Here is a 17,691-nt window from a genome sequence, read left to right as displayed (position 1 = left end):
CATATTTTTTATCATATAAAATTGTACTTCATAAATGCATTATAAATATCCACAACTATCAATCAGAGCTTTGTTGTAAAGTGTAAAGCATAAAACCATTTATTAATGAATAATAAATATTTATAAATGCCACATGGGAGCCTTATTGTAAAGTGTAAAGCATAAAACCATTTATTAATGACTAATAAATATTTATAAATGCCAAATGGGAGCCTTATTGTAAAGTGTAAAGCATAAAACCATTTATTAATGACTAATAAATATTTATAAATGCCAAATGGGAGCCTTATTGTAAAGTGTAAAGCATAAAACCATTTATTAATGACTAATAAATATTTATAAATGCCAAATGGGAGCCTTATTGTAAAGTGTAAAGCATAAAACCATTTATTAATGACAAATAAACATTTATAAATGCCAGATGGGAGCCTTATTGTAAAGTGTAAAGCATAAAACCATTTATTAATGACAAATAAACATTTATAAATGCCAAATGGGAGCCTTATTGTAAAGTGTAAAGCATAAAACCATTTATTAATGACAAATAAACATTTATAAATGCCAAATGGGAGCCTTATTGTAAAGTGTAAAGCATAAAACCATTTATTAATCATTAATAAACATTTATAAATGCCAAATGGGAGCCTTATTGTAAAGTGTAAAGCATAACACCATTTATTAATCACTAATAAACATTTAATTGCCAAAAGTGAGTCTTAAATGTATAATGTCACCATTTATAACACTTAGACCTAAATTACAATCAGTGCTTGAAATAACATTTAACTACTGTCAAAAATGTATTGTAAGAGTAACACATGTAACATTAAATGTGTTTTTTAAAACACCAAACAGTCACCCACTCCAAAAAAGTTCATGCCAGACTGGTTCAAACTGGAAATATTTTTGTATGTCCTTAAATAAGCGTCCCAGTGGTCCATCAGGGTGTCGCGAACCAAGCCAAGATGACCACTCAAGAACCATCAGGTGTTCCTCCAGCAACTTCTCAGTGCGATTTCCTCTTAGTCTACGGACATGTCCTTTGATGGTCATCCAAGCCCTTTCGATATGCTGTGTATGACTGCCAGATTGAGGATCTACAAACCACCTGCTGTGATTTACAGTGTAATGTCTGTACCCTATGTTTGTCAAAACATTCTTGTAGGCTCTCCACTCATCACTGATAATGGCACTACCCAACTTAACATGCTGTCTGATCAGAGGAACAAGGTGGCGCCTTGATCGTTTTTCAACAAGTTTTAACACGAGCCTTCGCCTTTTGTCTTTAATTCCCATCATTCCAAATACCCATTTCTTCCTTTTCCATGCATTTCCAAAGCGTCCACGTGCATACTGAAAACAAAAAGAATAAAATTAAACAGAATATCTACAAAGAAACATTCAAAAAGATGGTTGCTTCTACTAATTTTTTTTACTTATGGTAAAGGTTTCCATGTTTAGAGGACACATTCAGATCTGCATTGATTCTAACAAACCTGTCTGAGAGTTTACCAACCTTTCGCTGATGACGGAGACAGCTTTCATCTATAACCACAAATTCTCTGTCACCACCAAGACGGTGTCCATTGTTTATTCTGTGTCTTTTAATTGCACGTATACAAACATGACGAATGTGTCTTGCCATGCTACTTAGTGTTCTGGAGCTGCCAGCCACTTCATCATCCATCATATCTATTTGTCTGAGCCTGAGCCCTTGTGAAAATCTGTGATAGAAATTGAGGCAATTATTACTTACTGAGGCCCTAATTTTATTTCACAAGTCTCGTATTGGTGTTCAATTATGAAAGGTGCATTGCTACATCTACATATACCTGTAAATGAACTTCATCCAACTGAAAAGAGATGTTTTTGATTTCTCAAAGAGGGAGCCAGTTCTAATTGTTCTGGAAACTTTCCTATGACTTGCTCTTTTGCAGCACCTGAGAACATACCAATGAGTTAAGTAAAGAAATGGACCCTTAAACAAGAGCATTAATTGAAAAGATAATCACAAAATTAAGTATGAAGAAAATAATAATGAAAAGAGGTTAATGCTCCCTCTCGCATTGATAACCGAAATATTTTGTTATATTTACTACATGCACTACATTATCATGCATTATACATACCACATATATTGGTCTTTCTTCACCACGGAAATCATTTTCATCTTATGGTGACAAACAGGACATCTAAGCTTCTTTTTTAGCAGGTGTTTCTTCTGCAGCCATTTAATGAGCCTTAGTGCCTTATATTTAGTTTGTTTTCCTTCTATTCTGGTGCGCAATCTCATTCCCAAAGACATTCTGGTGGAAAAAAAATGAGTAATTTATTTTATTATCACCTCGAAACACCGTAAAATACTCTATGGGAGTCTAGTGCAAATCGGTTCAGAGTTAAAGAACTTCACATGCTATATAAAACAAGCCCTATAATCAAAAATAGTCCCACGCAAAAAAGAGGATTGTCTCACCTGTTATAGTGTATCTCCGACTTTGTTATGTAGATCTAACCCGCTGGATTCATGCTAAAAAAATATGTTCTGCCGCCAAAGGGAGGGAAAACAAATTTAATTTAAACGCAGAGGAGCTTATACAACCATCCAATCACAGTTAACTTTATTAAGGAAAGCCCCTCCTCTCAGAGCGCGACAGGCAGTGGAGCGCTCTGGAAGGTCAAGCCAAAGGGGCACGAACAGACACACTGAAGGTGCTCGTTCAAGTTGCTGCGCCATGGATGGAGCAGAAGATAAAAATTTGTGTGCGTCTGCGACTTACACAGTTAGCACACGTTCGAAGAGATACAAAAAGCAGAGACTGGATGATCTAGATTGCACTAAGCCAACGACGTCAGCAGTTAGACATGAAGGTGAGTATAATGCTAGCTAGCTAGCTACCGAGCCATTTGGCTGCTAGCTACAGTGGCTAACTAACATCACATAACATGTGAATAGCTCTATTACTATTGGTTATTCCAAACGATTGATATCACTTAGTTGTATATTTTTAGTTTTGTTTATGTGCATCATTAAATTTATATTAAACACCCTGGTAAGGCAGTACACATAAGAATTATTTGCCTTGTTTTAGAAATGCCTGAACCACCACATGTGTATATAACATAATTTTTACAAAGTGGCTTTTTATAAATTCAAGTTGTAACCGTTTTTAATCAATATTTTATTTGAGTTTCCCAAGTTTAGATTATAAATTATTTTAGTATTGTAATTTAATAATTGTTTGTTCTTTAGATTCTTCTTCTAATCCTGCCCCTACTGCAACTGCCCTTCTTAACAAGGAGCGAGAGAAACTGACTTTTCTTAAGGAGAAACTGGAGTGGCAAAAGAAGAGAATTGAAGAACTGGAAGGAGAGAGAGATTTTCTCCGAAGTCAGCTATCATCCCTTACAAGTATGAAACTAGACTTGTTCCATGAACATTGTTTTTATTTTACAGTCTTCAAATAAACATTAGATAATTTATCAATCCCAGTGAAGTTCCCTTATTGTCATTGTGTTGATTAAAAGATTTTAGTCAGTTAACTTTAAGTGTTGTGCTAGTTCATTCCTAAAGAGATCTGGTTCCAAATTCAGTTCAGCCAGGTCTAACTTGATTGATTCAATTTCATAGTTCATAAGATCATAACTCCAACTTGAACTAGTAATGTAACAGCCTTACAATCAGAATTAATATAGGTTTATATATATATATATATATATATATATATATATATATGTGTGTATATATTAGGGGTGCAACGATACACAAAATTCACGGTTCGGTTCGGTTCGATACTTTGATGTCACGGTTCGATATTTTTTCGATACAAAAAAAATGTTCATGCCTTTTTAATTTGTCATTTATTAAAATTATAAATATATATTTTAACTCAAAAGTACAGTTTTTAAATTTAACCCTAACCCTTGTGCATGTTTTTTATTTTGACAGCGAATGCGCACCTGTGGACCACTTATGTGCAGCCCTGGTTATTTAGCTCATCATATTGCAGCCACAGAAATTCTTTTGTCCATGAAACCATAAAGCTGCACTTTCTTTTTGCCTTATAGTCTGATTTGTCATAACTTCTCCGTTTTGTGGTAAGCTTTTCTTTGGCTGTCACTTCTTCACCCTGACCTGTCTTATTTGGCTCAGCAGAACTGAAATGCTTTTACACGCTCACTCACATAAGCTCAGCGATTCTCTGCGCGATCAACCTCTCACATGTTTAAGCTTGCTGCGGGAGATTTCACTTGTCATGTTTGCATAGTAAGCTAACGATTAATAAGACGATGTCAGAGGAATTGGTGCACAAATTATCATCACTCACAGATCAGTGCTGTCGCTCTCTATACACAGTTCGCACGATTGCAAAGTGAAAGCAAAAAAACAAGCGCAAATTCAAACGCGACTTCAATATGTCACATATTGACAGTGGCTCACCGATGCCAATGACATAATTACCCAGCTACATTTCTGAAAGAATGCAAAAGCATTGACATATATTTTTCCTACAATAGCCCGACGGGCAGGGAAGAGATAGATTTTGGTAGCCCGACTGAAAAAATCGCTAGCTCCGGGACGTCGGGCTAGCGATATTGCAAGCCCTGTATCTGATTGAGGAATCACTCATCTTTGGAAAAGAGAGTTTATTACAGAGAAATGGCTCTTTCCAAAATAAAAGCTATACTATCCGCTTCTTCTGGGCTATATTCTCAGCAGCATAAGGAGAATCATGTGCTAACAGCTGTCTAAATGACTCGGCTAAAGTTAGTAGCATGCTTGTTGTTTTTGTCTTTGCACTAGGATGATGTCGGCGTAAATGTGCAGTCATATTCGTTGTGTTCCCACTAGTGCTTTCAGGTTAATCTCGTTGAAATGACCTTAACGCCACAACACGGCAAATCTCCGTTAACGAGCTACCGCCGATCGCTCCGTGCATGGGGCTAGACGGCCAACACGTTAACGAGCTAACTGCGCTAACACACTAGTTCACACCAATGTAATTGAGCATTGCATGGCACATCCAACATACTGTTTTACTTTAGTCCATGACTCGCTTACCTTCACGGTCATACGTCACATGAAAACCAAAATAATTCCAAACGCCAGATCTGAATGTTGCAAGTAGAGCTTAACTTCTGTCTCGCTAGCTTGCCCTGCGCTCTTCCTTCTGACTATGCTGTCTGTGTTGAGCGCTCAGTGGATCTGCGCTCGACAGTGCAGCCTAGGCGGAGTAGTCGAACACAGATTCACTGAGCGCTCAACACAGACAGCATCGTCAGAAGGAAAATTGATAAAATAAATTACAAATGTTGTATTGTTCGATACATATGCGTACCGAACCGAAAGCACTGTATCGAACGGTTCAATATCGATACGAATATCGTTGCACCCCTAGTATATATATGTGTATGTGTATATGTATATATATGTGTATATATATATATATGTGTATATATGTACACCTTATTCACATGATGATTTTCTATAACAAAATCCTCATTCTCTTTAAGCACATAAGCTTACTAAATCATCAATTGTGTAATTGAAAAACAGGGGACTTGTTTCTAAAACCAGCCATTTTGTTGTTTGCATCCTGCAGAGCAACCTAAAGACGAACCATTCAATGATCCATTTTCCTCGAAGGCTTCTGAAAACTCAGATTCATCTTTCGCATCTTCATCTGTATCGTCTGTGTGGTCATCCTCATCTTCATCCCCAAAGAAGCAAAAGCACAAATACAAGAAAAAGCATTCAAGAGCCAAGAAACCCAAGAAGGAGCAGAAGATGCTCCGGCAGCGTGGTGAGCAAAAGATTTTGGAAGAGAAGATTTTACAGAAGAGGATACTATAAATGTGACATAAAAGATAGTATTATGATTTTAATTTGTTCTAAAAACTACTCTGTGTTCGCTACGTCATATATACATATCTATCTATCTATCTATCTATCTATCTGTGTGTGTGTGTATATATATATATATATATATATATATATATATATATATATATATATGATTAGTATGCTTTGAGCATTTGCTTTTCTAATTATTTGCTTTGTTTTCATTTTCAGTTCAAACGCCAAATGACATTGTGCAGCGATACAAATCCCTCCTCAAGACATTTCCAAAGACGAAGACCATGACCAAAGCTTTTCAGAAGCATGGGCTCGACAGGAACACTGTTGTGTCCACTTCATCAGTTGGGGAGCTTGCTATTGCGGTCCCCAATGTGTACCAGGAGCTACTGTCCAACAGGCCTAGTGGAGAGACGGTACTAGCTTTTGCTAAGCGATGTGAGGCTGCAATTCAAGGCAGTGATGAAGTAAAAAACAAAATAGAAAGTATGAAGGCCGCTGGTACTTTGCTTCCAATTCGAAGAGGGAAATCTGTCTGAAACCCTAATTTGTTCTAAGTGGTTTTGTTTTTTTGAGCATATTGAACTGAAGAAAAGATCTGCAAAACCAATCATTTTTCAAAGATCTGTTCACATATGTGTTGAGTTTACACACAACTAAGAGATTTACCTGTTAGTTTATTTTAGTGTTTTTTTTTTAATGTTTTGATTTGTATAAATGTGTGTAGAGTAAATAATACAGCTGTGCAGTTTCAGTTAAGGTATAATAATTTATTATATAATAATTATTATAATTTTCCTTTGTTTTATGCCAGTGGTGAATTTAGGGATGGGATTTGTTTCCTTAATATAGTTTTAGCTATCTTTAAAAGGCTTGTATATAAGTTTAGCAATGCTAAATAACTGTTGGTGCTTTATACTTTTTATAGCAATGCCCAGTAATACTTTGTTTGTTGATCATAAATAAATGTTGACATGTTTTAAACTTTACAACAAGGCTCTCTTTTGTCATTTATAAATGTTTAGTAGTCATAAATAAATGGTGTCATGCTTTACACTTTACAATAAGGCTCCCATTTGGCATTTATAAATATTTATTATTCATTAATAAATGGTTTTATGCTTTACACTTTACAATAAGGCTCCCATTTGGCATTTATAAATATTTATTATTCATTAATAAATGGTTTTATGCTTTACACTTTACAATAAGGCTCCCATTTGGCATTTATAAATATTTATTATTCATTAATAAATGGTTTTATGCTTTACACTTTACAATAAGGCTCCCATTTGGCATTTATAAATGTTTATTTGTCATTAATAAATGGTTTTATGCTTTACACTTTACAATAAGGCTCCCATCTGGTATTTATAAATATTTATTATTCATTAATAAATGGTTTCATGCTTTACACTTTACAACAAAGCTCCGATTGTTAGTTGTGGATATTTATAATGCATTTCTGAAGTACAATTTTATATGATAAAAAATATGTTTACAAATGCTGATTTTGCTTACAGGATAGTAACTTAGTCTGAAATGTCTAATATAGCAACTCTAGATGAAATATATAGGTGAACGCATTTGGCTCACTATTTGGCAAGAAACCGGTCAGTTTTTTTCCTCTTTCTCACCCTTAACTAATGCATAATAAACCATTAATAATGGTTTATAAAGCATTTACAGATTAATTAATAATATAGCTATAAACTATTTATTAGCATCTATAAGGGGAGCCTTATTGTAAAGTGGTACCCTAAGAAGAATGGCGGAGATGTCTATTGTCGCGTTGTAACGTGCGGTGGAGATGAAGCCAGCCGCGGAGGTGTGCAGGTGGATAGCGAATGAGCAACAGCTTCTGACTTTCCAAAAGTACTCATTTATTTACAATATCAAAAATAAAAGTGCTACCTCTACCACACATTACACGAGAGCACACTAGTCCGCGTACACACGGGAGCATCCATTACAGGAGGAGTGCGAAAAAGAACAAAAAGGGGATGACACACCAGTCATGAGACAGGAGGCGCCGCCATGTGGTCGTACACTGCATTACAACAGCAACTGTTACATAGTTGCTGTTGTATGTTGTCCCTGGTGAGAAAAAGGCTGTCCTCAGCCGTACACAGCTGAAAAAGCACACACCACACCTAACAGTACCCTATACTTAGAGGTTACAGCTAAGATTGGTGTACACACACAGGGCAAAAGACCATTTAAAAATGAAATTGGTGAAAATAAGACGAATATGTACAGTGGAAAATCAGTTTTCTTAGTTTTTTCACTTTTTTTTTTTTAAGTAAATGCCAAGAATGAACCTTAACGCACTACAGAGCCATAAAACTGGATTAAGTAGAGCAAACCGAAACATCTACATATCACGACTCAAAACAGCAATGCAACAAGACAGCATCAAACAGGTTTAACCAAAACATTTCACTTCAGATCAAGCCTGGTTGTGTGAAAATCATTAGTCCATCTTTTGTTGCTCCAGCCAGACGTAACTCTTGGGCAACGTCTGGGCCTGAGATTGTAATGTCCACCAGCAGCTTGGTGCTGGACAGATCTGGGTGAAAGACTGTCTGAAACAGCGCCCACACCAGAAGAAGAGTCAATGTCCGGTAAATCAAAGGGGAATGGCTCAGAGTCAATGTCAGTGTCTGCAGGGGGGCCAGGGTGGGCCTGAGAGTCAGAGTTCAGACCCTCTGCAGTCTCTCTCCCAGCAGGCGATGAAACAGAATGTTCTTTGGAAGTGAGAGAGTCCCAGGTATGGACTGCATGTTCACAACATGATAAACACCTGCATCCACACCGGAGTCCACCCAAGTGAGCCTGTAATTAACATCACTGAGTCTTTGAGATACACGCAATGGTCCCTCAAACAGTGGTGCAAGTTTAGCAGTAAAGTTAGACTGAGCGTCTGACCTGGGGTGCGTCTTAACTTTCACAAGGTCACCAACACGAAACGTGGCATGTCGATGTCTCAAGTCATAGTAATGTTTTTGTCTGTCATGGCTATAGTCCACAGCTGCTTTGGCGTGGCCGTGAGCTTCCTGCAGGGAGGCTCTCAGAGTCTCAGGGTAAAGCACACCCGGTTCATCAACACCTGCTGTAGAAGGCTGAGTGATAAGATCAAGCGGGGTGTCTAACTCACGACCATAAAGCATCATGGCAGGAGTCATACCTGTACTGTCATGGGGGGAGGTACGCAGAGCAAAGCAAATCTGAGGGAGAAACTTGTCCCATGATGTGTGCTTATCACCTACATACAGTGGGGCAAAAAAGTATTTAGTCAGCCACCGATTGTGCAAGTTCCCCCACCTAAAATGATGACAGAGGTCAGTAATTTGCACCAGAGGTACACTTCAACTGTGAGAGACAGAATGTGAAAAAAAAAAAATCCATGAATTCACATGGTAGGATTTGTAAAGAATTTATTCGTAAATCAGGGTGGAAAATAAGTATTTGGTCAATAACAAAAATACAACTCAATACTTTGTAACATAACCTTTGTTGGCAATAACAGAGGTCAAACGTTTACTATAGGTCTTTACCAGGTTTGCACACACAGTAGCTGGTATTTTGGCCCATTCCTCCATGCAGATCTTCTCGAGAGCAGTGATGTTTTGGGGCTGTCGCCGAGCAACACGGACTTTCAACTCCCGCCACAGATTTTCTATGGGGTTGAGGTCTGGAGACTGGCTAGGCCACTCCAGGACTTTCAAATGCTTCTTACGGAGCCACTCCTTTGTTGCCCGGGCGGTGTGTTTTGGATCATTGTCATGTTGGAAGACCCAGCCTCATTTCATCGTCAAAGTTCTCACTGATGGAAGGAGGTTTTGGCTCAAAATCTCACGATACATGGCCCCATTCATTCTGTCCTTAACACGGATCAGTCGTCCTGTCCCCTTGGCAGAAAAACAGCCCCATAGCATGATGTTTCCACCCCCATGCTTCACAGTAGGTATGGTGTTCTTGGGATGCAACTCAGTATTCTTCTTCCTCCAAACACGACGAGTTGAGTTTATACCAAAAAGTTCTACTTTGGTTTCATCTGACCACATGACATTCTCCCAATCCTCTGCTGTATCATCCATGTGCTCTCTGGCAAACTTCAGACGGGCCTGGACATGCACTGGCTTCAGCAGCGGAACACGTCTGGCACTGCGGGATTTGATTCCCTGCCGTTGTAGTGTGTTACTGATGGCGACCTTTGTTACTTTGGTCCCAGCTCTCTGCAGGTCATTCACCAGGTCCCCCCGTGTGGTTCTGGGATCTTTGCTCACCGTTCTCATGATCATTTTGACCCCACGGGATGAGATCTTGCGTGGAGCCCCAGATCGAAGGAGATTATCAGTGGTCTTGTATGTCTTCCATTTTCTGATGATTGCTCCCACAGTTGATTTTTTCACACCAAGCTGCTTGCCTATTGTAGATTCACTCTTCCCAGTCTGGTGCAGGTCTACAATACTTTTCCTGGTGTCCTTCGAAAGCTCTTTGGTCTTGGCCATGGCGGAGTTTGGAGTCTGACTGTTTGAGGCTGTGGACAGGTGTCTTTTATACAGATGATGAGTTCAAACAGGTGCCATTCATACAGGTAACGAGTGGGGGACAGAAAAGCTTCTTACAGAAGACGTTACAGGTCTGTGAGAGCAAGAGATTTTCCTTGTTTGAGGTGACCAAATACTTATTTTCCACCCTAATTTACAAATAAATTCTTTACAAATCCTACCATGTGGATTCATGGATTTTTTTTTTCACATTCTGTCTCTCACAGTTGAAGTGTACCTCTGGTGCAAATTACTGACCTCTGTCATCATTTTAGGTGGGGGAACTTGCACAATCGGTGGCTGACTAAATACTTTTTTGCCCCACTGTAACTGCTCAGACAAGAAGCACAGAAAGCTCACAGTTCAGTTATTGAATGATTTGTTTTAATTTTCAGATTAACAGCAAGATGGTTTGAATTCTGATAAAACTGCTCTTTGTGTTTTCTTTAGCTCACGAAAGCATCCAAATACCACCCCCATTCAATGCGAGGAGAGCTGCAGCTCCTGCTGACGCACCGATTACCACTCCAACAGGTAAATCTTGCTGAGCTGCAGGTGAGAAACAGGTGTGAGGTGTCAGCTGTCAGGTAGGTGATGAGTGAAGAACAGAACAGAATCCATTTCCTCTTCAAACTGCTGTCAGACATTATCTACTGCACTCTGATCACATCACTCAGACCAGCTGCTTTCTACAAAGTCTCATCAACAACATCTTTAGAAACAAACATCAACAACCAGGAAGCAGCTTCACCTCTGATCACACACACACTCAACTCTACTCACTCACCTGGAGGAACAACAACACTCAGTGTGATGCTGCTGATGAGCTTCTCTTGGTTTATTCCTCTCTGCATGACACGGCACTCGTACGCTCCAGCGTCATTAATCGTCATGTCCTTCAGAATCAAAGACACATCTCCATCCTTCATCTGTCTGTCCTGGAGATCCACCCGGTTCTTAAAAGATGGATTCTGGTATGATAGAAGAAGTTGCTGACCGTGGTACTTCAAGACATTTTCGTCTGTTATGTCAGATCTGCTTTGAGCTCGACACAGTAGAGTGACAGTTTGACCAGATTCAGCTGTGATGCTTATCGGGTCTAAAAGAGCAAACAGCACAGAGCAGAGAGGTTAAAGAGTCCAACATACAATTAAAGACTTCACAGTGAGGAGCAAGTTTTGCAGCCCGCTGAGCTCTGCTGATCTGGAAATGCAGAAATAAAGTACAACGTAAAGGTGGCACACTGCGACTACTATTAATTATTATCAATCTCACTGTAGACTACAATTGTGAAGGGACACATGAAGAAATCATGCTGCTGTATTTACAGTTTTTATAGGCAAATATTAAATGTACTTTTACATAAGGGGAGAATACAAGCAATAAAAACATTAAAAATCTATATGACTGCATGTTCAACCAGTCACACAAATGTTAAAGATTCCTGATCAGTTCTAATTCAGCTTTAACTTCATCGGCCCTGAGATCAGAGAGATCACATTAGCTACTCATATTCACAGTGGAACTTTTAATATAAAGAGAATTCCACAAGAAATTAATTGTGCATTTAAAGCAAATTCAGTCCCACCTGCAGAGACGAACAGGATGCAGACAGAGAGCAAAGTCCAGCAGAGAGATGCAGATGTCACAGCACACATTTCTGCTTATCTAGCCCACACAGATTATTAGAAATGTCCAACGGATGATGGTATTAAAACTTGACAAGATTCAGGTTTTTTCTTTAACCTCAAAGTGTCAGCCTGTGAGAACCAGTGTGTCCGTTCACAGCAGCTCATTGCCTTTTTCTCTTGAAGAAGGGAGAGTTGTGGGGCTACAACCATCCCATTAAAGGGTCCAACCCAACCCTCTGGGCAGCTTTACGAAGTCTGGAAATTTCAGTAAATTCAAGAATTTCTCCGGTTTCTCAATAGAAGGGAATAAAATGGTGCCGGGCAGGTTAAAAAGGGGACAATGTTAAGAATTAAATACTACACATATAATTTTTTGTTGAAATACCAGCTAGGATATAATATCTCCTATCAATAAATAACTTATACCGGATTAAAAATGCTGGAAAGGACGTTACAGGTCTGTGAGAGCCAGAGATTTTCCTTTTTTGAGGTGACCAAATACTTATTTTCCACCCTAATTTACGAATAAATTCTTTACAAATCCTACCATGTGAATTCATGGATTTTTTTTTCACATTCTGTCTCTCACAGTTGAAGTGTACCTCTGGTGCAAATTACTGACCTCTGTCATCATTTTAAGTGGGGGAACTTGCACAATCGGTGGCTGACTAAATACTTTTTTGCCCCACTGTAAGCTTGGATTGCAGTTTTCAGAGTCCGATTGACACGTTCAATAGCATTTGTCTGAGGGTGATATGCCGTAGTGAGTCTGTGTACCGAGCCTAAGGCAGAAACAACATGTTCAAAAAGCTCACTCACAAAAGGAGACCCTCTGTCAGAAATCAGGTAAGTGGGTGTACCATGTCTAGCAAAAATGTCAGTGACGAATTTACCAGCTGCTACCTGAGAGGTAGCTTCTTTGACAGCACTGGCTTCAACCCACTTAGTCAAATAGTCAACAAACACGATCAAATATGCATTACCAGTGGGAGTGCGGGGAAGTGGCCCAACAAAATCCACACCCACATACTCCCAGGGTTTCTGGGGGACAATGGGAACCATAAGACCAGCTGCTTTTTTCTGACTTGGCTTGGTGAGTTGGCACACTGAGCATGACATGGACTTGGGTTCTCTGTGATACAAAAGAGAGTCATACACAACATACTGTAACAAGGTGGCATTGTCCAAGCTGTTCAGAGAGTCTGCTTCAATGTCTCTGAGGAGTGGACCTGTGACATGATCGTCTAACTGCAGCTGTCTCAATTGTGAACGATCAGCCAGAATGACGGGGGGTAGAGTACGAATGTCCAGGCTGCCCATGACAGCATGATCTGGTAAAAGATCTGTCAGCCTGTCACAGGTCAGAGGCAAAGGGTTGCGTGACAGTGCGTTGGAAACTTTGTTTTGTGCACCTGGTTTGTGCACTATTGTGAAATCAAAGTCCTGCAAACGAAGTGACCAGCGGGCGAGTCGGCCCGTTGGGTTTGACGAGACATGAGCCACCTGAGACTGTTGTGGTCAGTGAAGATGGTAACATGAACACCTTCAACATATGGGCGGAAGTGTTCCAGAGCCCATATCACAGCAAGGCACTCCTTCTCTGAAGTGCAGTAGGGGAGTTCAGCTTTGTGAAGGGAGCAACTAGCAAAAGCCATAACATACTCAAGACCCTTGTCATCCTTTTGCATCAACACTGCCCAAGACCAATGTCACATGCATCGGCGTGAATGGAAAAGGAACGGTTGAAGTCTGGAAATGACAGGATCAGGGCTGATGTGACATGGTCCTCACAGAGTTCGTGAGTCTCTGAAAAGTTGCAGGTGCGTTGCAGAGCCCAAAGGGCAGCACCCGAAACTGGAAGAGACCGCAGTGAGAGATGAAGGCAGTTTTAGGCTTCGAGTCCTCTGCTACCGCAACCTGCCAATAGCCTTGCGCTAAGTCCAATGTCGAGACAAACTTTCCCCGTGCCAGAAAGTCCAAAGACTCATCTACACGAGGCAGGGGATAAGAGTCTTTTCGGGTAACTTGGTTGAGCCCTCGAAAGTCCACACAAAACCTTGGTTCCGCGGCAGCTCTATTTACAATGACTACAGGAGCTGCCCAAGGGCATGTGGAAGGTTCAATGATGTTGTCCTTCAACATTTGTTGCACTTGTTTGTCAATCACACGTTTCTTAGCAGGTGACGTGCAGTAGGGTGGGAGATTGACAGGTGTTGCATTGCCAGTCTCTATGGCGTGCTCAGTGAGAGCCGTTCGACCAAGTTGACCATCAAACAAGGAGCTACACTTGCTGAGCAGATTGAGTAAAGCATCCTTGTTGTTCTCTGAGAGACTTGCTTCAGACAGTTTGGCTGTTAAGTCTGAGCAAATCAAGTCCAAAGACATCAGTGTTCCAGGTGAATGTGAGTAATCATTTTGAAGGTCCTCTTCATCGTCTGCGAGTGGGCAGGGGATGTCCTCAATGTAGACTGTTCTAGTGGGAATGTGAATAGAAACAGAAGCTCTTGCCATAAAATCCATTCCCAGAATGAAAGGAGAGGACAAATCCAGTATTATTGCAAAATGCTGGTAAAAGTTCTTGTTCATGAATCCAATATTGAGCCAAATAACACCCTCAGGGATACAGGGAGCATTATTGGTGAGGTTAACTGCAGGACCATTCCACTCACTTGTGTTTCTAGGGTAAGAGTCATTTACTTCAATGAGATCTGTTCGTACAGCCGAGAGGGAAGCACCCGTGTCGAGGGTAGCATCCACAGATGAAGCATTGAAGTTCACTTTCGTTCTTAGTGGGGTATTCCAGTGGACTTGTGAAAAATTGTCTTCCAAGTGTCCAAGACTGTGTCCACCCTGTAGTGAATCAGGCGTGTGAGGCTCTGTTAGTAACTGGGGGAAGGTTGGCCTCTGTGAAATGTCCTCCCCCCCCGTAGTTTCCCGACTGCCTGTATTGTGGCTGGGATGTGGTGCTGCTTAATTCCACCTTTTCATGGCCAGGGTCAGAGGGGCCAGCAATGGCTGGACTGGGCCATGCCTAGCGGTGTTTGAGGCTCGTTGTGGCAAATGAGGTTGGGTGTTACAGTTTGGGCAGGTGCGTGTAGTGAACCCTGGCTGAGAGCATTTGAAGCAGTACGGTTCAGGCTTATAGTTGTCTTTGCCACATAAAGCAGGTTGTGGTCTTTGTGGTCTAAGCACTGAGTGAAGCTCATGAGCACGTAGCAGCAGGTCCATTACAGAAGTGACATTAGCGCCATACAGGGCAACTCTGTATTTTTCAAGAGCATGTTTACTAATTAGGTCGATTCTGTCTTTTTCAGGTGGAGGACTCTTCAGTTTGTCAAACTCACTCAACATGTGGGCAACAAAGGTTGGGAGCGGTTCGTCCTGAGCCTGAACATGATCCAAAATTCCTCTCAGGATGTGTTCTTGGCTGTCGGAGGGCAGAAAAACGGTCTTAAACAGGACAGAATTTAGCCCATGATGTGATGTGGGAGCTAAATGCCTTGAACCATTTCCCGGGCTCTTTTGCAAGAAAGTGTGGCAGTTCGTTTAGCAATTGCCCATCGGTTAGGTTCAATGAGGCTTTGTATGTGCAAACTGCATTTAACCAGTCCTCAGGTTGCACTTTGCCGTCCCCAGCATACACAGGAGGCTCCAGTTTGGCGTGATGTAAAGCTGCCGCAATCACTCTGGAAGTGCTGCTGAGCTCAAGTGAGTGAGATGGGAGGAAAGGATTTGTAGGTTGAAATAGGTTGCTGGGCAGGAACGGATTGGTACTGTTGGTGGGTTCAGTTTTGTCCCTAGCAGGAACATGAGGTGTCGATGTGGCCATTGGGAAAACAGGAGACTGTGGGACTGCAGGAGGGGGAGTGTTAGGAGGTGGTGGGTAGGTGTATTGTTGTTGTTTGGTTTTTGTTTTCCTTTTTGGCATAGGTAGGCGAGGTGGGGCTTGATGGCATTCCGGCACACCTGCGGCGCATCGGACGTCATCAGTGAGCGCTTTTATGGAGCTGAGTCACGGACGTCTGGTGTCGGAGTATTGTCGCTGTCACAAGTAGTAACGTGTTAGTGCAAGCTGAATCTGCTGATTCCACGCTATTGAGCTGCATGTTTTTAGGATCCATCTTCTGCCTGCTTCTCCTTTGTTTTAGCCTGTTCCGCTGCCTGCTCGCCTGCCTAGTTTCTTTGTGTTGGCTACTGTGGATCCCTGATGGAGAGCTATGTCACACCAGTCTGTGATCACTGCTACAGCTGTAGTTTTGTGTTTCAAGTAAGCTCTCCAACTCTCCCCGTCCACTTTAGTTTAACTCTCGGCTGTCGACGTTACCCCGTAAACTCTGTTTGTCCCTCGTTTTCAGGTAGCTCCGGTGCGTCATCTCCCCACCCACATACCTCGGCTCCGCCTCATCTCTTCGGCTTTGCTCTCCTTGCACATTTTTACCTGTCACTGTATATAGCCCCCTCCCTTGTAAATATTCCCCATCATTGTATATAAACTTGCATCACAACTATCTTGTGCCCGTGTGTGTTTCTGCCACTAAATCCATCCGTGTAGTTTTCCTAACAGGGAGAGGTCCCCATTGTGAGTTGGTCCCACTGCTTTAGTAAACTCTGCTGTATGTTCAGTGAGTCACGTAAACAATCACTAAGCTTATTCACCTCAGTTCTTAACTCCACCACTTGTTGGCTAAGGCTAGGAGTCACATTTTCAACTATCTGGCACATAGGTAGCGAGGTAAGTTCCATGTCTGAGTCAGAGTCGTCTGGGCAGTGTGCCATTGCGATTTCAAAAAAAAATTAAGCCGCTTCAGGGCACAGCGCAGTTATTGATATAGCAGTAAAAGAGTCAGTTAGGTCAGACTAGAAAGACAAAACTGCAAAAATGCCATTCAAGATTAAATTTAGAAAAACCACAAATAAAATTTCGCCTAACAACTGAAATTAGACTGGAGTGATCAGAACCATGTTATTACAATAGCATGTCTGCAACACTAGAGCTCAATGCAAGATTAGTTTTAAATCGTTTCGTTATGCTGAACCAAAGACCAGCACTAACGGTTGCAGTCGGTCGAGTTATCACTTACATGTGCTACAGTAAGTCTAGTCTCAGCACAGGGAAAGGGGAATGAAAAGCCAGCAGAAATGTTCATGTCCAGACTCTCCACAGAAGAATTAATCCTTAGAAGACGAAACCAACAGCACGTAAAAATAACAGCTCCACAGAGTCCATTCGCGTCGCAGAGTCAGCTTCTCTCTTTTTCTTTCTCCCAAGCGGAGCAGCGGCACACACCGCGGTATCCAGAAATAGTTGGGTCCCACCTGAGCTGCGGCCATGGCTGGGGAAAACGTCCAAGCGTCCGCAAAAGTGGGGGGGATTTCCGAGACAGTTCACGTGCTAGAAGAGAAGAATCCTTGGTGGGATACAAAAATCGTCTGAAGTCCAGGGGGAAAAAGTTCGGGTGGCAGTTGTAACGTGCGGTGGAGATGAAGCCAGCCGTGGAGGTGTGCAGGTGGATAGCGAATGAGCAACAGCTTCTGACTTTCCAAAAGTACTCATTTATTTACAATATCAAGCTGAGGCTGAGGCTGGACCAGGCGAAGCAGAAGCTGAAGCTGAGGCTGAGGCTGGACCAGGCGAAGCAGAAGCTGAAGCTGC

At 41.2% G+C, this 17,691-nt stretch overlaps 1 protein-coding gene and 2 long non-coding RNA genes across 4 annotated transcripts; 1 reads left to right on the top strand and 2 right to left on the bottom strand.

Annotated features, from left to right (window-relative positions):
- Positions 1 to 910: 910 nt before the first annotated feature.
- Positions 911 to 2,246, bottom strand: LOC120740628. 2 transcript variants are annotated; one of them, XR_005697413.1, is made up of 3 exons: positions 2,130 to 2,246; positions 1,833 to 1,940; positions 911 to 1,353 (listed from the first exon to the last, which is right to left on the bottom strand). It is a non-coding gene; the product is annotated as an uncharacterized LOC120740628 (long non-coding RNA). The 2 variants fall into 2 exon arrangements; XR_005697412.1 differs by lacking the exon at positions 911 to 1,353 and adding an exon at positions 1,629 to 1,724.
- Positions 2,247 to 2,706: 460 nt separating this feature from the next.
- LOC120740592 (coiled-coil domain-containing protein 106-like) lies at positions 2,707 to 6,759 on the top strand. Its single transcript, XM_040043051.1, has 4 exons — positions 2,707 to 2,868; positions 3,251 to 3,409; positions 5,601 to 5,801; positions 6,071 to 6,759. Exons 1-4 carry the CDS (start codon positions 2,733 to 2,735, stop codon positions 6,391 to 6,393), a joined length of 819 nt encoding a protein of 272 aa, XP_039898985.1. The 5' UTR covers positions 2,707 to 2,732; the 3' UTR covers positions 6,394 to 6,759.
- A 4,010-nt stretch (positions 6,760 to 10,769) lies between these two features.
- Positions 10,770 to 11,697, bottom strand: LOC120740639. Its single transcript, XR_005697423.1, has 2 exons — positions 11,195 to 11,697; positions 10,770 to 10,956 (listed from the first exon to the last, which is right to left on the bottom strand). It is a non-coding gene; the product is annotated as an uncharacterized LOC120740639 (long non-coding RNA).
- Between the last annotated feature and the right edge of the window lie 5,994 nt (positions 11,698 to 17,691).

The sequence above is a fragment of the Simochromis diagramma genome, unplaced genomic scaffold, assembly GCF_900408965.1.
Source record: "Simochromis diagramma unplaced genomic scaffold, fSimDia1.1 OVJJ01000433.1, whole genome shotgun sequence".
Classification (NCBI taxonomy): domain Eukaryota; kingdom Metazoa; phylum Chordata; class Actinopteri; order Cichliformes; family Cichlidae; genus Simochromis; species Simochromis diagramma.
The sequence above is the reverse complement of the archived record's forward strand: the minus strand, read 5'-3'. Positions and strand labels throughout refer to the sequence as shown.